We start from the raw sequence: 21,244 nt of genomic DNA on the forward strand, positions 1-21,244 counted from the left end.
TTAAATTTTGTCTTTGGCTGACGTGAATTTCCATTAAGAGTGCAAGCACGTCTCTTCCCTTTCTGCTTCGGGTTAGTCCTGTTCGAGGATGTGTACTTCCCAATCTGCCTCTGCTTTTTCCTCAGAATTAGGTCCCTGAGCTCATCACTCGTCCGCGTGCCAATAGCAATACTACCAATTCCGAGTTACACTTGGGCTCTCACGCGCCCCACAAACAGAAATCTCGCGGCGCAAGAGGAGGCGGGGAGTTCGCGAGAACCTCCCGCCCAACCGAGACCTCGCGCAGGCCGGAAGAAGAGGAAGCCCTACTTAGGCCCTCCCACCCCGGTCGCACCCCTCCTCGCGATAGCGCCTAGCCTTCCGGCTCGGGAAGCGCGTGCGGAGGTGGAGGTTCCTTGCGTTGGACTCGTCGGCCGCCGTAGCCCCTGCTAGGACAGCCCGTGCGAGCCTGCTGTAGGAGGAAGAGAAAGGCAGAGAGAATCGGGTTACAAGATGGCGGATCTGTAGTAGTTACCGCGGCGGCGGCGGCGGCGGGAGAGCGAGCGAGCTCTGGGGGGCAAAGGAACGGGAGGGTGGAGGTGTGCGGGGGTGAAGTAAGAGATAACGGGGGCTCCGAGTGTAGGGGTCTCAGTGGCTCTTGTCAACCCTTTTCGCGGCTGAACCTCTGGAGCCATGGTGAACTCGGGCCTCTCCAGAGCCGCCGCCGCCACTGCCACCACCACCGCCGCCGCCGCCGCCGCCGTCACTGCTGTCTCTCAAGAGTGAGGGTCGCGGAAGAGGTGAGCGAGGAGGCGGCGGCCGCAACAGTGGGGACAGCAGCCACTATGTCGGATACACGGCGACGAGTGAAGGTTTATACCCTGAACGAAGACCGGCAATGGGATGACCGAGGCACCGGGCACGTCTCCTCCACTTATGTGGAGGAGCTCAAGGGGATGTCGCTGTTGGTTCGGGCAGAGTCCGACGGTAAGGTTATTGGGACCAAAGAATAAGTCTCTTCCGTTGGGGTGCGGCCCTAAGTCCGGTTACTCTTATTACCACCTCTTAGGACAGCGATTGGTGTTGAGCCTGCTCTTATGGTAAAAACAAACTCCTTTGCCTGGTTTTACCCTCGGTCAGACGCAGATTCTGCGTTCCCCCGCCTCCCATCCCTATTAAGGATTTGACTCCTTCCTTTCCAGTCCCTCCTTTGAAGAGGTTTTGGAGTGAGAGAGTGGGAGGAAGTAGTAAGAGACGCGATAGGGATCTGCTAGCCCTGGGGAGCTGACACCCCCGTCAGTTTTATTCTTATCTATTGTGTGTCTTGTACAAAAGGTTTAGCGAAACTTTTATGAGTACCTTTTAATTTTTCTTTAACATCAGACTTAAGCAGCGGGCTTAGTTGCTACAGTCGACAGGTGCTGGGGAAAACCAAAAGGCCCCTTTTCCTGGGGTTATTGCAGATCGTTGCCACGATACATGTGCACGCACAAACACATACATCCTTAGTCTGTGATTCCTCCGAGCTGCTTTTGTAGAGGTGCTATGAAAAAGCGGATACCTCACAATCTAAGCAAGTTGGGGCACCGAAGCAAATTGTAAACTCGTATTCGTTGATTGATGAAACGAGTTATGTGAAGTATTTTTAAAATATAAAATATATGGCCATAATTAAAACACCTTTGCAGTATAATTAGAATGCCTCCATTTGAACAACTAAGGTAATAGAAAATTCACAATCCTAGATTTATTCTTGTAGTAGTGCACTCTCGCACTTTTCCTCTTAAATAGTCAAGGGCATTTGTTTCTGAATTATAAGGTGTTCTTTTGTTCTTAGGGTTGGGGAAAGGATAAGTGCAACACTAATTTGTATACTGAGTACTTATAGATCTTCGTCGTGGTCCTTCTTAATTTGTTCTATTTTTTAAACTGAAAATGCAGTAAAGCAACTTCTTTTAAAGTTTTATTTCAGATGGTCATTTAGGCCTTAAAATTTTCATTTCATTGAAACTTAAACATTCCATCTCATCTTTATGGTCTGGGTGTTGGTTTTAGATGTATTTCTTTCTTTTTTTTTTTTTTTTTTCCTTTAAGAGTACATGGGGATACAATGAAATATTGTAAATTAAATAATGAAGCATAGATCTGAAGAGAACATGTAAATTAAGTATATTTTATTGCTTCAGGTGTTCAGCAGGGTGAAAAGACATGATCAGTTTGGGGTTTTTATGTTGTATGTAGTGCTAGGGATTGACACAGGGCCTTGACCATGTTAAGGCAAGTCCTGTACCACTTGGCTGCAACCCCTGCCCTGAAAAGTTTTTTTGGTTGTTACTTTTTTAATGTGTTATTTTTTTTATTCACAGTTTTATAATATGAGACTTTTTTTTTTTATCTTTCAGGATCACTACTCTTAGAATCAAAGATAAATCCAAACACTGCATATCAGAAACAACAGGCAAGTAGTTGTTTATTAATTTGAAAGACTTCATCTGTGATCAAGGAAATAGTAATCTGACAAAGATGGGAAAGCTTTCCTGACAAGGAAAAATACTTGGTAAACAAAGAGACCATGTGTGTTTCCATTTCATGTTGACAGATTAATACTGAAAATCAAAAGTTTTTGTACTGGCAGTAAGTTATTAAATTGAGCCACTGTTTAGTTTATATTAGAATACAATGTATTCATTAGACTTAACTACAGTAAGCTAGAGCTCTTCTATACCTCCTCCACTAAATGTTTTATTCAGAATCACTTTTGAAGGAAATAGTATAAAAGAAATTTCAAAGGGAAGCCTGTTCCTAATGTGGAATTAGATCCTGTAACTCCAGTAAAAGTTTTTGAAGTAGAAGCATTTAAGTCCTGTTCTCTAATTGTTGCATATTTTTTAATAATCAGTGGATACTTTATAGACATGTACATTGCCATTTATGTAGCATTTTCCATAAACATTTATTGTCTTATTTTGGGAAAGAAAACTGCTGTTTTAAGGTGCCTAACTATTTAATCTGAAAATGGTAGTAGTGAGTAAACTTTTTTGTGTGAATGTTTTCATTTTTATTATGAAAAGTATCATAATTAAAAAGTTTAGAGAATAATATAATGGGTATCTGTAACACCACCAGATTTAATAGTGTTAACATTATGCCATATTTGCCAGGCACGATGGCACATACCTGTAATCCCAGCAACTCAGGAGGCTAAGGCCGGGAGAGTTGCAAATTCAATGCCAGCCTCAGCAATTTAATGAGGCCCTAAGCCGTGAAGAGAGACTCTATTTCAGATTTTTTAAAAGGGGGTTGGGACTGAGGTTGTAACTTAATGGAAAAATGCCCCTGGATTCAATTTCCAGTTTAAAAAAAATTCTGCGGTATTTGTTTCAAATCTTTTTGTAATGTTGAATATTGTGGATACAGGTAAACCCCCTTTGTATCCATCCCATTCTATCCATTCTCTACCCTCCTGTAAATAACCCTGTTCTAAAGTTGATGTATATTCTTTTTTTGTAGATGGTTTAGGACCTTTTCTGCATGTATATGTACCCAAAAATAATACGTAGTCTTTTTTTTTTAACTTTACACAACTGTTATATATTCTTAGGTGTATTCTGCAACTTGCATTTTTTCACTTATTTATTTCAAAGATTTTTGTGTTAATGTAGATATGTAGATATAGTTGGGTTTTTTTTTTAAATACTGTTGTATTTTTTAACATTTTTTTAGTTGTTGATGGACCCCTTATTTTATTTATTTATTTATATGTGGTGCTGAGAATCAAACCCAGTGGTTCACACATGGCCAGGCAACCACTCTACCACTGAGCCACAACCCCAGCCCACACTATTGAATTCTAATGTGTGATATACACCCACCAAACATTTGGATTATTTCCATTTTGTGTATGTGTAGTATATAAAATTATTATGGCAGAGATTTTTTTTAAGGAAAAGAATTATTTTAGGATTACATTTATAGCATCAGGCCTACTTTCTACAAGATCTCTGGAAATGAGGATGCCCAGAAACAGATACTCACTTCACAGTAAAAGAAATAAAGTTATGGCTATTGCACAACTGATGGTTAATAAAAGTTATATTGTTAAAAACCTTTTATGTATGCAATACATTCTTAATTAGTTCTTCAAAATATTTTAAATTTTTAGTATTGAATTAATAGATGTTTCCTCTACTAGAAAATGTTATGTGTCTTTTTATGGTGACGAATCAGATTAAACATTTGTCATGAATTGAATACTTAAAGGTGTTTCCCATACCTTGAGCATTTTTTTTCCCCAGAGCTTTGCACATACTACCACTGAGCTATATATCCCAACCCCTTTCCCCACCCCCGCCCCCCATTTTTTGGTACATGAATTAAACCTTGGGTTGCTAAACCACTGAGCCACATTCTTAACCCTTTTTATTTTTTTATTTTGATACAAATTTCATTAGGTTGCTGAGACTGGCCTCAAACTTACAATCTTCCTGCCTCATCCTCCTGGGTCGCTGGGGCTATAGGAGTGCACCACTTCTCCCTGCTAGTTTTTATTTTGTTTTGTTTTAATGAAAATACTTTTACTACATAACATTAAGGTTCATCAGGAAATTCTTTGGTATGAAAAACTTTGTAAAGGAATGAAAAACCTTCAAGTGGAATAACCAGTTTTTTTATTTTCTTTATTTTTACCTAAGGGTACTTTACTAAAAGAAATCAGTGTTAAATTTAGTTTCTTTGTAGTAGATGTGGTTTTCATATTTTCACCAAGATCTTATTTGGTTTGCACTTTTTACAAAGTTATACAAATTGAGATGTCCTAATATATTAGTATTTTTTATTCACTAGAATTAATTTTTAAACGTCAGTCTTTGAATTTTCCAGTAATTTACTTTAGTAGATTATTTTTTAGGGAGTTTTAATTAAAATATTAGTGAATGGGGTATTTATAGGAGATTTTGCTACATTAAACATATTAAATTCAGAGGGGATTTTTTTTTTTTTTTTTTTTAAACTGGGACTAGAACCCCTCGGGGTTAGGGGAAATCACTACTGACACACACTCCTAGCTCTTTTTATTTTTATTTGGGACAGAGTCTTGGTAATTTGCTTAGGGTCTCTATAAATTCCTGAGACCTGCCTTGAATTTGTGATTCTCTTACCTCTGCCTCCCAAGTCACTGGGATTGCGTGTGCACCACTGCTCCTGGCAGTATTTAATATTCTTAAGATTATGGTTCTAAAATAAGCCAGTTAGTAAATTGTGCATTCAGAATCCATCTTTTTTTTTTCCCCCATCACCAAAAGTACTGAATTGTGGGCTTAAAATAAGTTTGGATGAGTTGAATATCATTCAAATTGCTTTTTTCCTTACTATTTGTAATATTGAAGAAGTTAATGGGAAGGAGATGTCCTTTGCTAATAAACTTGTTATAACGTCTTTAAACACATTGGAAAGAGAATGATTATACAATACAGCATGAAAAAAAGTGCCTGGTATGTGTGTCAAAATTTTTAAGTTATTTAAAAGCAATTCGACTGATCTTGATGAAATGGAAAGCAGAGTCATAAGAATGTATGTACACTTGTTATATTTAACACAGTTGTGTGTTAATCAGGTACAGGAATAACATAGAGGGAAATCCTCACCTCAGTTTTATTGGAGGATGTCACAAATGAAACAGTTGCTGAATGATGATGATGATAATGCTAGTGAAGTATTTTAACCCAGTCCTCATAAAGATATATAACGGAGAGGCAGCTAAGGTACAGAAAGGTTAAGAGTCTTGATTGGGGTTGTATAACAGGTATATGCCAACATAAAATATTATAAACAATAAACATATTTCATAACTTTGGGCAGTAGAAAATTAGAAATGGGATGAATTTATATGTTAGAATCAGTAAGAAAAATTTCAGTCTTCGTGGCAGTTACTGCTAAAGGAACCGTGGTGGTAAGGAATTAGTGTACCAGCTACAAAAGATGGAAGTTTTTTGAGAGCTTAGTTTGCTTTAAGGGTGGGGGGCAACTATTGGCCTGGGTTTTCTTGCTCCTGTGGTTTGGGAATTGACCCCAGGGGTGCTATATGACTGACCTACATCCCCATCTTCCCCCCAGAGAAGGTCTCCCTAAGTTATCCAGGCAGACCTTGACCTTGACTCATTTCAGCCTGCTGAATAGCTGGGATTACAGGTGTGTTGTGCCACACCTAGCTGCTATAGGTTTTTTTAAGGACATAAGATAATGAAACTAATAATGTGTTTAAGGAAAACAGTATGACGGTGTCATGAATAATGAAATGATGGACAGAGCAGAAGTAGTTTGGGTAGCAAGACCTTTTGCAATAATCAAAATACATGAAAGTCTGATTTATGAACTCGAAAAGAACAGAGATCCAATATATTTTCCTGAAAGTGCTAGAAGATTTGATGAATGATTAAATATGAACAAGATAGAGTCAAAGGTCACAGGTAGAGTTTTTGAGTCTTTCCGGGGAATAAAATGGGAAATTGATTAGGCTAACATTAATCATTAATTTTGAGGCTTATTATTGAAAAAAAAAAAAACTATTTTGACTGTAATGAATGGTTAAAAATGCAAGTCTTTTTTTTTTTTTTTTTTTTTTTTTTTTTTAAGTGGGGAGGGAGGTACTGGGGATTGAACCCAGGGGTGTTTTACCACTGAGCTACATCTCCAGCCCTTTTTTTACTTTTTGTTTTGAGATAGGGTCTTGTTAATTTGTTTAGGGTCTTGCTAAATTTTATCCTCTCCACCAGTTTGTTATCCTTCTGCCTAAGCCTCCTCAGTTGCTGGGGCTTCAAAATGTGTTTAACAAAATCTTCTCTAGCCATACAGTTTCCTTGTTAAAGGCCACTCACATGCTGGGTGTGATAACGCATGCCTATAATCTCAGTGGCTAGCAAGTTTGAGGCTAGCCTGGACAATTCAGGGAGACTCTCAAAAAAAAAAAAAAAAACCACCAGTATTATCAATTTCATATATATACATAATATAAAAATGTGTGTGTGTGTGTATATACATAAGTATGAATGTGTAAACAGAAATGCACACAATTGTCCATAGAATCTCCCTTAATGTGTCTTGCTGTTTTTCATTAGGCTTTGAAGTGGTAGTAAAAAATTAATAAATAAAGGAAAAGTCTTACAAACAACATCTGGGACTAGTGGTTAGGTAGCAATTTAGAAAAGGAGGTTCTAATTTAAAAATCATCAATTTTTAGCTGCAAGAGGGGATCTCCTTTGAGGGAATAGATATATATTAAAAACAATTTAAAATTAAGCCTTGCTGAACTGTCTACATTTATTCATTCATTCAATAATACATGATTGAGTGTTGCTTGTGGTCACTATCTCTAGTTTGTTTTGTTTTTTTTTCTTCGTTTCAGTTTTTTTGAAACAAAGTCTGTTGCCCAGGAAGGTTTCAAACTTGTGATCCCCCTGCCTCAGCCTTCCAAGTGGCATGGGTTTACAGGTGTGCACCACTGTACCTAGCTCTAGTTTGGATTTTTTTTTATTAAGTTTGAAAGCTTTTGAAGAGTTGAATAGGGGAGTGATGTGATCCAGAATCTTAATGTTAGTCTGTGGAATTGGAAAGAAGCAATAAGTAAGAGACTAGTTGAGAGATAACTGCATAGTACAAGTAAGAAATAATGTTTGATTGGATTATGGTGGTGAAGATGTTGAAAGGTGAGATTTGGGATATATTTTGAGGGTGAAATTGACAGGCATGCTGATGGATTAGACCTTTGTAATCAGGAAGAAGGAACAAACAATAAAAGTAGAAGGATAAGTAGTTGGAAAGACTAGAAATTGAGGAAAATTTTTAGCTATGTGATTTTAGAATAAATTTTTTTCTCTGAACCTTATCTTTTAAAACTACCTGTCTCATGATAGTTATAAGTTAATGTATGAAAAATGCTTTAGGACAGTACCTAGACATAAACTCAGTGAAAGAACTGTATTCATAATAATTACATTCCTGATATAGGCAGGATTTTCCCCTCTTCTAAAGAGGGAAGATCAAAGAGGTTGAATTATTTGCTGAAGCCACAGAAATAGTCAACAGTGAAGCCGAAAGTAGTGCTCAGATCTTAATTCTAGTTCATATTTACTTTTTTTGGTATCAGGGATTGAACCCAGGGGTGTTTAACCACTGAGTCACATCCCCAACACTTTTTCTATTTTTTATTATGAGACACAGTCTCAGTTGCTTAGGGCCTTGCTAGGTTGCTGAGGCTGACCTTGAGTTGTGATCCTCCTGCCTCAGCCTCCTGAGCCACTGGGGATTACAGGCATGCGCCACTGCATCTGTCTCATATTTACTCTGATTTAAAATATACCACAGGTTTTGGGAATATAAATTATTACTATTATTAGTAAACAGTGTCATTAAGTTTTAGACTCTACATTGTACTATACTATACTTTTAAATCCTTAGAAAAAAATGTAAATCAAGGAAAGGAGCTACTAGAGGGTTGGCTGCTTTGGTTAATCTCACTTATTTTCAGACTTATAAATTATTTTGCATCTGCAAATTAACTTTATGAATATTCTGGTATTTCAGTTATATATGTATATTGTGTGTCTGCACACGTGCGTGCGTGCGTATATATTTGCCCTCATGCTGAATTTTGTCAAGATAGGGGCAAAAATGGGGTTAGTAGTCTAGCAAGTAGTAGAATCTCAAATATTTCACAATTATGAACTTTTTTCCCATTAATAAAATGAATCAGCAGGGCACAGTGGCGCACACCTATAATCCCAGTGATTTAGGAGCCTGAGGCAAGAGGATTGCAAGTTCAAAGCCAACCCCAGCAACTCAGCAAGGCCCTAAGCAACTCAGTGAGACCCTCTCTCTAAACAAAATATGAAAAAGGACTAGAGATGTGGCTCAAAAAAAATAAATAAATAAAATGAATCAATCAGTACTTAGGGGAAAAGCTGAAATAGATAATCTATTGACTTACTAGACCTTTATAAATGTGTCACTGATGACTGAATATGATTTAAAAATGGGACACTTTCCTCAAAAGGGTGTTTTGTACCAAGTTTTTTTTTATTTATTTGCAATACTGGGTGTTGAACCCAGGAGTACTTTATCACTGAGCTGCATCCCCAGCTTTTTTTTTTTTTTTTTTGAGACAGGAACTCACTAAGTTGCTACGGCTGGCCTCAAACTTGAAATCCTTCTGCCTCAGCTTCCTAAGTAGCAGGAGTTACAGGATTGTGCCATGGTACCCAGCTTGTACCACTTTTTAAATATTATTTTAAGGTGTCATCTAGATCCTGGATTATGAACCCATGATTTAAATAATACACAGTGCTGACATGTTTGTTTAGTATGTGAAAACATCTGCTTATTATAATAAAACTATATCATGACAACATAATTCAGTAATAACTAAATTGTAAGTCTTCCCAGCCCATATCCGACTTCTGTGCTGGGCTTGACAACAATCACCTTTTTACCTTTTTCATTGTTTTAGAGGATTCTACTAAACACGCGACTTTTTTTTTTTGGTACTAGGGATCGAACCTATAAGTGCTTATTATCCACTCAGCCACATCTTCAGCCCTTTTTATTTTTTATGATAGGGTCTTCCTAGATTGTTTTCGGGCCTCATTAAATTGCTGAGACTAGCCTCGAACTTGTGATCCTCCTCAGTCTCCTAAGCTGCTGAGATTACAGGTGTGCACCACCATGCCAAGCTATAACTGACTTTTTGTATGTTTTCCCTGCAAGCTCCTTTAGAATCTGATTTCCATAAGGACATAGTAATGATGAAATATTTTAGTTAATAGAGGAAAACTCTTCGGGTTTAAAATGAAACATTAATTATGTCCTAAAGAGATGAAACTATTTGCCATGCACAAATGAACAAATAATAACAGCAAAATATGTTGGTTGAAAATAAACTTTGCTGTGGAAAAATTGCGTGTATCTTTTCTAGGCCTTTTGGATTTTCAGGAGACCTTGCCACTTAACACTTTTCTGTTTTTTAAATATTGTTGTGCTTCTTCCCAAGGAGCTTTTACTCTGACCCTTGGGATAAACAGTTCTAAGCTATGGTTTTTCTGGTTATTAATGAGAGGTAGAGATGGAAGACAGATAGTGGGGATAATAACCCCTTTAGAATAGATGATAGAGCTTGAAATTTCCCTACACTGATGATATACTTCCCTCCCCTTTTTAACTAGCTAGAGATTCAGTTTGGTCACTTCTCAAATTTGATTTATCAAAAGAGCTACTTGGGAAGCTTGTGATCGTCTTGCCTCAGCCTCCTAAGTCACTGGGATTACAGGTGTGTGCACACCTATAAACCCTGTGACTTGTGGGGACTGGAGGCAAAAGGATTATAAATTTGAGACCAACCTCAGCAATTTTGCAAGGCCCTTAGCAATTTAGGGAGACCCTGTCTCAGAATAAAAAATAAAAAGGGTTGGGGTTGTGGCTCAATGGCAAAGCAACCCTGGGTTCAATCCCCACTGCCACCCACCCCCCCAAAAAAAAAATAAGGATTCTTGAGCTTTACTCCAGACCCATCCCCAGGGGACAGGCATGACAATCTATATATTTAACCATTTTCCAAGTTCATTCCCATTTCTATTTTAAAAGGACTCTAAGTATAAATTCCATTTTCTGGAATTTTGAATAGATTAGAAAAAGAAATGGGAAGCAGAAATAAGAAAATTTTGATGGAAAGGAATGCTCAGTTATTGGACCTTACTTCAGATTGTATTGTTTACCTATACCTTCTTTTTATTTAATTTATTTATTTCTTCATTTATTTTGAATTTTGGATTGAATCCAGGGGCACTTAACCACTGAGCCACTTCAAAGCCAGCCTCAGCACCTTAGTGAGACCCTAAGCAACTCAGAGAGACCCTATCTCTAAATAAGATATAGAAAGAGGGCTAGTGATGTGACTCAGTGGTCAGGTGCCTCTGGGTTCAATCCCTGGTACCAAAAAGAAGAAGAAACCTTCTGTTTCCATATTTTATCAAAAGAAGATAACTGAGTTTTATTAATTTTTATTAAACAGGTGGTCAGTTCAAAAATGTACATGATATTCTGAGAGTAGAGTAGTTCTATGAAAAATGTTTTGTACCTACTTTGAATTATTGTAGCCCAGCTATTTTAACCCCAGCAAAATGGGAAAAAGATTGAAAACAACACGTAAAAATGAAGACAATAGTGGTCAGACTGAGATTTACACTTCTAGTGTTAGCTGTCACCTGTGTGACAAAGCAGAACAGTGACCTGGTAACTCTGACAGGAGCTTTGCCACTCCTAAAAAGTTTAAAGGATATTTATTTATATATTTATGGTATTGGGAATCTAACCCAGGGTACTTTACTACTAAGCTATATCCCCAGCCTTTTTTTTTTTTTTTAAGTTGTTGGTGGACCTTTTTAAATTTATTTGTATGTGATCCTGAGATTTGAACCCAGTACCTCACACATGCTAGGCAAGCACTGTACCACTGAGCTACAACCCCTGCATTTTTAAAAAGTTTTCTGTTCTTTTTAGTTATGCATGACAGTAAAATGTATTTTGACATATCTTATATGCATAACTTCCTGTTTTTGTGGTTGTACATGATGTGGAGTTACACTGGTTGCATATTCATATATGAACATGGGAAAGTCATGTCCTATTCATTCTAGTGTCTTTCCCATTTCCATACCCTCTCCCTTCTCCTGATTCTACCCCGTCCAATCCAGTGAACTCCTCCCCCCCCCCCCCTTTAAAAGTCAGCATCCTCTTATCAGAGAACATTGGGCCTTTGGTTTGCAGGGAATTGGCTTATTTCACTTAGCATGATAGTCTCCAGTTCCATCCATTTACTGGCAAATGCCATAATTTCATTCTTCTTTATGATTGAGTAATAGTCCATTGTGAATATATACCACATTTTCTTTATCCATTCATCTGTCTGTTGAAGGGCACCTAGGTTAGTTCCATAGCTTGGCTATTGTGAATTAAGCTGCTGTAAACATTGATATGGCAACATCACTGTAGTATGCTGACTTTAAGTCCTTTGGGTATATACCGAGGAGTGAGATAACTAGGTCAAATGGTGGTTCCATTCCAAGTTTTCTGAGGAATCTCCTTACTGCTTTCCAGAGTGGTTGTACCAATTTGCAGTCCCACCGGCAAAATACGAGTATACCTTTCCCAGCACTTTTTTTTTTTTTTTTTTTTTGGTGGGGCTGGGGATTTGAACCCAGGGCCTTGTACTTGCGAGGGAAACACTCTACCAACTGAGCTATATCCCCAGCCCTATTTTTTCTTTTGTGACTCGGTCTTGCTAAATTGCTAAGACTGGCCTGGAACTTGAGATCCTTCTGTCTTCAGCCTCCTGAATTGCTGGGATTATAGGCATGTACCACTGCACCCAGCTTAAAGGATACTTTTTAAATATAAATATGTATCCACTATCATTTTATGAGTATACTATGCCCTAAGTATATATTGGGTCTTAATTGTGATCTATTAATATGCAGTCATTATAACTGAAACATTTAAAATTTTTGCTTATTTTATCTTTAAGCCTTTTATTTCCATTGTGTGTGTTTTAGTTATTTTAAGTATTCCCCCTGAGGGGGTACTAGAACTTGAATGGGTACTTTAGTGTTTTTAACCAGCTCTAACTAAAGTAACTCTGTATCTTTTTTATACATAGAAGTTCTTAGTAAAATTTTGTTTATAAAAAAGGTTTGAAAAACTTAAGTAGGTGGTGAGAGCAACTAATAAAAAATTTTAGAATAAATAGCTTTGGTGATAAATTTTCCTTTCAAGAAGCATAGCCAAGAAAAGACAGATTTCCAGCTGTTCTTACCTGATTGTATAGCAAATAAGTATTAATCGGAGGCCTGGATTAATTAAATGGCATTTTTCCTATAGTGGTTAGAACCAAAAAATACTGATATTTCATTTTCGAGACTTTGTCTTCATTAATCTAGATCTCATTTCTAGTTTTTTCTTTTTTTGTAGTATTGGATCAAGCCCCAGACCTGGCTCATGCTAGTCAAGTGCTCTATCACTGACCCAATTCCCAGCCCTTTTTAAATTTGATTTGATTTGATTTGGGGGTTTGTGTGTGTGTGTGTGTGTGTGTGTGTGGTTTGGTTTGGTTTGGTTTGGTTTGGTTTTTGTTTTTTTTTGTGTGTGTGTGTGTGTCTGTGTGTCTGTGTGTGTATCCCTGCTGCATTTACCACTGAGCTATCCTCCCTTTTTTTGAGTCAGGTTCTCACTAAAGTTCCTTAGGGCCCCACAAAGTTGCTGAGGCTGCCTTAAACTTGTTCTTTTGCCTCAGCTTCCCAAATCAGTGGGATTGCAAATGTGTGCCACTGTGCCTGGCTAGTATTATATTTCTTAACATCAGGCCATAATTTTTAAAAGTACTAGTCAGGTGAACAATTATTAAATATAAGGTATTTTTTAGTGGTGGAGTATTATTTTTTGGTGGAATGTAAACTAAGTTTATGGTTTGGTTTGTTTCTTTTGCTTTTTGTTTGTTTGTTTGGCTTTTGTGTTTGTGTGTGTGCTGGGAATTGAATCCGGGGGCACTTAACCACTGAGCCACATCCCCAGCCCTTTTTTATATATTATTTAGAGACAGGGTCTCCCTGAGTTGCTTAGGGCCTCACTAAATTGCTGAGGCTGTCTTTACACTCTCAATTCTCCTGCCTCAGCCTCCCAAGCTGCTAGAATTACAGGTGTGCACTACCATGCTTGACTCGTGTTTATTTTTAAAATCAGCATTTTAACCCTATTAAATTTTACTATGAATCCTGAAAAAATGTTAATTTGAGTATTGCATAGTGACTTTAGTATTTAAATGTAATTTTGTGTGTGCGTTTTAATTTAAACCCAAACCTTAGTTTCTAATGTAGGGGTTGACGACCAGTATTTGAAGGTGCAGTCTTTTTAAAAGGATGTAAGAGGATGTTCTAGGAAGGCACTTAACCTAACCCTTGGGTTAATTTTTCTACAACCTAAGCTGCCAGACCACTAGGTGCTGTTGATAGTATTCATAGATAGAACGAATAGCTTCATTTCACTATTAGATTGCTTAAGGCCTTGAAGACTTTTCCCAATTCAAAAAAGAAAAAAGAAAAGAAGCCAAAAGTAGAGTTAGACATTAATATTTTTTCAGGTATTAGTTAGCATACTTTTTTGCTACAGTGGTTGCTACCATGAGCTGCATCCCCAGCCCTTTTCATTTTTTTTTTTTTTATTTTGAGACAGGGTTTCATTAAGTTGCTTAGGACCTTGCTCAGTTTCTGATGCTGACCTTGAACTTGTGATCCTCTTGTCTCAACCTCCCAAGTTACTGGAATTACAGGCATGCACCTGTACCTAGCTTAGTCAGCATACTTTTAACCAGTTGTCAGCTAGCTAAAAGGAAAGAGCAAACATGTAGGCTCCATTAGTGAATGGAGCAGCTGACTTTCTGGAAACAATAGAAAACAGATGGTTAGAATTGTCTACATTACAACTTTTTAGACCAGAATAGCTAGTCCTTCCCTTAAGTGTTATCTTGGTAACATGAGCCAAAGCCTACTAACCTGTTTTAGTATTTTTGTTTTGTTTTGCTTTAGAAAATTAATGTCATATTGATTACCAAAGCTACTATTTCATTGCCAGTATATTACTAAAGTCAGTTGAATGTAGGTTAACTCTGCTTATCAGAGGGTATTTGTCATTACTATTCTGTTTCAATTCTGCAATTTTTTGTATACTTGTATGTATCTTTTCTATTATAATGATGTAGAAATCTTTATTTTTCAACAGGATACATTAATTGTTTGGTCAGAAGCTGAGAACTATGATCTGGCTCTAAGTTTTCAGGAAAAAGCTGGCTGTGATGAGATCTGGGAAAAAATTTGTCAGGTAAGTTTTTTGTTTTGTTTTGTTTTGTTTTCTTTGCAATGCTGGGAATCGAACTCAGGGCCTCTTACTAGGCGGAGTTCTGTCAGGGGGCTACCTCCTACACAGTCCTAAATTTTATTTATTTATTTATTTATTTGTTTTGGGGGTTTACTAGGAATTGAACCTAGAAGCACTTAACCACTGGGCCATACCTCCAGCTGCCCCCCCCCCTTTTTTTTTTTTATTTGTAGGCAGGGTCTCACTTGGTTGCTTAGGGCCTCACTAAGTTACTGAGGCTGAGGCTGGTCTCAAACTTGAAATTCTCCTACCTCAACCTCCTGAGTCACTGGAATTTCAGACATGCACCACACCTGACTGTAGCAATTCTTAGTACTTAAGTTTTTTTAATTAGTTTTGTGGATCGGACAACAATCACAATCATTGTTTATTTCTTGGTTCTGCCAGTAACAGTGCCAAATAATGTAATAAAATGGTTCAAGAAAGTGTAGTGTGAGCCTTCCCATTCCCTATAAGAATTATTTGACATGAGGCCCTAAATCAAACTTTTAACTGAGAATGGTTTGTTTCTTTCTTTTCTACCTTTTATCTTACTAAACAATTAAAAAATAGTAAGATTTTGTGTAATTCACACAAACTATACGTAGAATAAAACCAAAATTGTTTTGTTACTGTTTTGCCTCTAAACCTGTGGATTGTGGTTTGAAAGGGTCAATTTTTTACCTTTTGTTCAGGTGTTCTGTGAGAATTGAATTGAATATTTTGTGAGGAGTTTTCTATAAAATGAGATTGAACTTAAGACCTAAAAAAATTCCCCAACTTATAGACATGCAGTTCATGCAGCAAATGTTTGCTTTTCTCTTCCTGATTCAAGATGAGCTTAGATCATGTGTTAAAACATACTGAAGGGTATAAACTATTAAAAATCACTAATTTATGATGAAAATATTAAAAGTGAAAAATCTCTTATTTAAAATCACAAATTTACAAAAAAGTGAAAATATTATAGTATTTGAGACTTCAGAATATTAATTAAAGTATATGAGGATAACCTTTTTAAATTATAAATTCTAATAAAAGTGATGTTTTATGTACCTCCTGCCACCATGGTACACTAGCGTGTCATACATGTACTCAGTAAACACTGAAAGAAGGAAAAAATAATGCAGAAGACAAACATCTTGTGAAGAACTAAGATGTTGATTAATGTATTCACTATAACATGTATTTATATGATGGATAATATTTTCCAGTGTTCAGCATATAAATTATACCTTGTTTTCCAACTCAGCATTTACTGTTTAATTTGTGGGTTTTGAATATTCATATATTATTGTGAGGAGTAAATATATTTGCACTAATTTTTTTTTTGCTAAAATGTATATTGTACTGTTTTTACTCAGGTAGGTTGGAAGATCCCCCAAACCACTCTCAGGTCCAGTATAATTCATTGAAAAGACTATAAGAATTTAACAAAACTATTATATTTCTGGCTACAATTTATTACAGTGAAATTTTGCAGATTAAAATCACCACATGGGAAAAGACACATGAGGCAGGATCCAGGAAAGTTCTGTCCAGGCTTGAACTTCCAGTTGTCTTTCCCAGTAGACATTGACAGGGTTTATTTCTCCCAGTAACCATGTGGGGCAGTACTCATGAAGTATTGCCAGCCAGAGGAGCTTACCCAAATATTTGCATCCAGGGTTTTCAGTGGGATCATTCACAAAAGCATGGCTAATATTAGTCTCCAGCATCTCAAAATGAAGAATACCTTGTACCATAAACCATATTGTTAGCATAGATATCTGGAACAGCCTAAGGTCCCTTGGTAAACAAAGTCACAGCTTTAAGAAGACTTGTTCAAGTACAGAAAGGTTCTTTGTCAGGAACTGAGCAAGATCCAGACCTTCTTTGGGAAGGTCAATCCCTTTGCCAAGGTTTTTTTCCATCAGAATAATCATAACTGTCTAATGATCTACATTTAATATAGCATTTATACGACAGAGCAATGAGTATGAATATGCCTGTCATTTGAAAGGTTCAGTATGAGGTAGAGCTAAATTTGAAGAAACAACTAATCTGTTTTATAAAGCCACAACATACTTTTTATATTTGTCTGCTAATTTGATTACTCATTTCTCTTCTTTTTTTTTTTTTTTTTTTTTGGGGGGGGGGTGCTGGGGATCGAACCCGGGGCCTTGTGCTTGCAAGGCAAGCACTCTACTGAGCTATCTCCCCAGCCCCCTCATTTCCCTTCTTGATCTACTGTAAATTATACCTTTTGATAAGTTTGTACAGAGCTGTGTAGCATAGAAATTAACCAGTAGTTCATAAAATCCAGTTCTTCCTCAGGCTTGTCACTTTCCATTGGCATTATATCCTCCGAAAGCTTTAACTACATTTCTCAATTGACTTGATAATCAGTATTGTTATTATAAGATTTAGGTACATAAAAGTAGTTGAATCACAGTACCAGTGTTATATTTGTCATAGCATAGTATGGTAGTACATATAACCTGAAAGGTAAGAGTTAATAGATACTAGAAACAGAATCAACATTATTGATATCAGTTATTAACAGTCCAGTTCATCATCATATTGTATGATAAAATGTCAGAATAATGTCACTCATCAGAGTTTATAGACTTCCATTCACCTATGTCAGGTTCTGAGAGCAGAGATGATCTTGGCAAATAGGATCACCCTTCCAGGCATCTGTTGTAATTGAGCTAGGAGATACTATCATCTTGCTCTGAGCCTTTCTTTTTTGTTGTTGTCAGTGGACATTTATTTTATTTTTATTTATTTATATGTGGTTCTGAGAATCAAATCCAGTGCCTCACACATTCTAGGCAAGCACTCTACCCCTGAGGTACCATAACAGCCCTTCTAAACCTTTCTTGAGACACAAATACTAACATTGAATTTCTCTTGTTGCATTACCCATTTATTAATTCCTTTGCCCTCTGTCACTATTTCTCCTCTTCATTTGTTATTGATTTTTATGCAAACTTTCCTAACATTTGAAGGAATATTAGCTTTGACTACTCTGATAGTCCTGTAGAGTTAATTACTGTGTAGCTCATTAGTATACTTGAAAGATTTGTTTATGTTGCTGAATATACATTTAGTTATTGTTCCTAACTACTTTCTGGTGTTCTGTAGAACCCTAATTATGTTTTACTTTTCAGTTCTGGATTGAGTTTGTTTCTCTGTTTGACCAGTATGGGCAGGGATTATAAAAGGAATGATGTTCTACTCCTGACAGCCACTCAGGGGCCAGACTGATAAGGAACACGTTTTAATTTTTCTAAAACATTGCAAAATGGGAAGGAAAGGTGGTATATCAGAGCACTGGCTTCCCTATACCACACTGATGAATGAACCCAGCGCTGCTCTGCCACCTAGTTATATCCCCACCATCCCCACTCCTCTCTACCCCCCCCCCTTTTTTTTTTTGATACAGGGTCTTGCTGAGTTGCCAAGCTATTCTTAAACTTGGGTGCTCCTCTCTCAGCTTCCTGAGTTGCTGGGATTTTAAAAGCTCTGCCCAGAAATTATACTGTTTTTTTTGTTTTTTTGTTTTTTTGTTTTTTTTTTGCTTGCATTTCATTGACCAGTTCAAGTCATACAACTAAAATAAGTGTACTGAAGAACATTTCTTAGAAGGTGCCTGTTGGGACTGGACAGTGTTGTGGATTGCAGAGTCTTTCCCCAAATTCCTCTATGTCCCATTGCCCATAATTTGGCTAAAACCTGGATCAGTCCATTTACGTGTGTCTAGTCTACTAAACAAGTGCCCAAGAGGTACCCTCTCCACCACAGGCCACTCCACCAACTACATCCTCTCCACTGAGCTCCCAACAGACATGCCCATAAGCACTGGATAAATTGAGGAGTAACCTCAATGTTTCAGCTGGATAACTGATGGGATTTGTCTCAAGACACAAAGTAAAAACCATTTTGTTCTCAAAAAAAAAAAAAAAAATCCATCTCCAAAGGGAGAGAATCAGTATTAGAATACTGTTGCCATCTATGTAAATATTTGAATTTATGTGGGGTTGACAGATCAGATCAGTGAAAGTTAACCTTAGAGGATGAAGACCTTGTGAGGATTAGTACTAGATTATTAACACGATAATCAATTTAATACTTCCAGAACATTTTATTCTTGCAAGCTATATTCACTTGAAGCATAAAGGTAACTTATCTGGTTTCCACTTACTTTTTCTTTATAACTTCTGATTATTCTTTCATACCTCATACTCCACTCAGAGTCTTCTAGCTTTTAACTGTTACCTAATACTAAATCTATTTTCTGCTGTTCTTTTTCCTGAGTAGTAAGTTGACAGATTTAGTTGTAAGCTGAGTATTCAAACACTGTAGGCTTAGTGAAACCAGTCTCCTGATCATTCCTCCCTCATTATTCCAATTTCTTTTGAAAAATTTATAATCCTGCTGATGACATATTTTATACTATAGGGGCATTTGTGATTCCTCTTGTAGTTTTCCCTCATCTAGCCCATTGTCTTATCTGTTCCACCACCACTATCCAAATTCAGTTGTACATATAAACTTAAGAATAATGTTCTAATTTGTCTGTAGTCTAAAATTTATCCCATATGAGTGGTACTGTGTTAACTTTCTCTCTCTCTCTCGCTGTGAATGGGTGTGTATACAAGATCATACCCCAGTACCTTGGGCATGCTAGGCAGGCACTCTGCCACTAAGCTCCATCCCCAGCCCAACGACATTAACTTTCTAAGAGAGTTCTGCACTTACGCTTCCTGCATAAAAGCTCAGTGTTTTAGCTTGGTATTCCATGATCTGCCTTCAATTTACATTTCCAGTTTTGGTATTTGCCATATGAATGTCACATATTTCTGTCTCTCTGCCTTTATGCAATCCCCTTGAGCTTTGAGTATCTTTATCTCCTATCTAAGTTTTACCTATCTTTGGGTTCCAAAGATCTCAAATACTGCTGCTTTTATAATTCTTTTCCTGCTCCCCTCCATTCCACCCACTCCCCCCACATACCAAGAGCTGAAGGAAATTCTGACATTTTACCTTGGCATTTTATGTGAATTGCTTTGTGACCATGCTCCTTATACTTTACTATTTATGTGTCATTTTCCCCAAACCCAGCCACACTGTTGAAAACTCAAAAGTAAAAATACTCATCTCTGTAGAAAAAGAACTTAATGTGCATCTGTATATCTACTACTTATTTCTCTAAGCTTAGATCTTTTTTTCATAAGTTGCTTTGGTGGATATAGAAATTTGTGGAACCATTTCTACTAAGGATGTTTTGAAGTAGAAAAGACAGTAGTTGCATTCTTGTGTTAATTAGAAAAACTTTATAGTTATTTTTTATTGAATACTTTATTATAGAAAATTTGTCTTAGCCATGCTTAACCTGAGTTGACAATCTGAATCATAACAGTTCACTATTCATCATTTTGTAATTTTTGTATAGATATTAAGTTGGAGGCTTTATTACAGATGTTAAGTGAATATCTTTCTCTTGGGTTTTTATTTTAAGTGACACAGGCAATTGAACCCAAGGGTGTTTTACCACTGAATTACATCCCCAGCACTTACTAGTTTTTACTTTGAGACAGGGTCTCATTAAGTGGCTGAAACTGACCTCAAACTTCCAATCCTTCTTCCTCAGCCTCCCAAGTTGCTAGATTACAGGGGTGTCACACTGCCCCTGACTGAATGCCATTGTTTTTTTAATTAGACTTTCTTTTTAATATTTTTAGCTGTAGATGGACACAGTATATTTATTTATTTATTTATTGTATGTGGTGCTGAGGATCAACCCCAGTGTCTCACGTGCTAGGTGAGATCTCTACCACTGAGCCACAATCCCAACCCTGAACTTTATTTCTTTAGAACATTTTTAGGTTTGTAGCAAAAGCAAATTTTTTTTCAAAGGCATTTTGAGGAACTCTTATATTTTCTCACTTTTTACAAGGAATAAGGTTTTAGTTTGGTTTAAACTCAGTAGTATCTTAGTCCAGCCAGTGTGACACTGTGATGGATTGCTAAGTATCACACTTAATGGCTGGGTCAGGGTAGGGAGACAAATAGAAGAGTTTGTCTTCTTTAAAATTGAAAGTTACTGGGTATAGTGAAATTATTAAACAACTGTACATTTACATAATATCATTTGAAATATTCAGGCTATCCTGAAATTATAGGTTGGGAAATTAATAGGTCAAACGATCTGTGGTCAGTTACTTGAGACTCGGTTAACTCTAAAGTTGGTCCAATACTTCTCTTAATTAGCAGTGACTACATTAATATTATTGATTCTGTGCAAGGCATTATCACTTAAATTCACTGG

At 36.9% G+C, this 21,244-nt stretch overlaps 1 protein-coding gene across 3 annotated transcripts in view; it reads left to right on the forward strand.

Moving 5' to 3' along the window:
• The first annotated feature begins 377 nt into the window (after nucleotides 1-377).
• Nucleotides 378-21,244, forward strand: part of Ppp4r3b (protein phosphatase 4 regulatory subunit 3B) — a 65,423-nt gene continuing 44,556 nt past the window's right edge. Inside the window, exons 1-3 of one of the 3 annotated variants that reach the window (XM_047522385.1) lie at nucleotides 378-966; nucleotides 2,382-2,437; nucleotides 14,794-14,892. In XM_047522385.1, coding sequence (XP_047378341.1) covers nucleotides 825-966; nucleotides 2,382-2,437; nucleotides 14,794-14,892 — 297 coding nt within the window. In that variant the 5' untranslated portion in view covers nucleotides 378-824. The remainder of the gene's footprint in view (nucleotides 967-2,381; nucleotides 2,438-14,793; nucleotides 14,893-21,244) is intronic. The other 2 variants (XM_047522384.1, XM_047522383.1) reach the window with 2 other exon arrangements.

The sequence above is a fragment of the Sciurus carolinensis genome, chromosome 13, assembly GCF_902686445.1.
Source record: "Sciurus carolinensis chromosome 13, mSciCar1.2, whole genome shotgun sequence".
Lineage (NCBI taxonomy): Eukaryota > Metazoa > Chordata > Mammalia > Rodentia > Sciuridae > Sciurus > Sciurus carolinensis.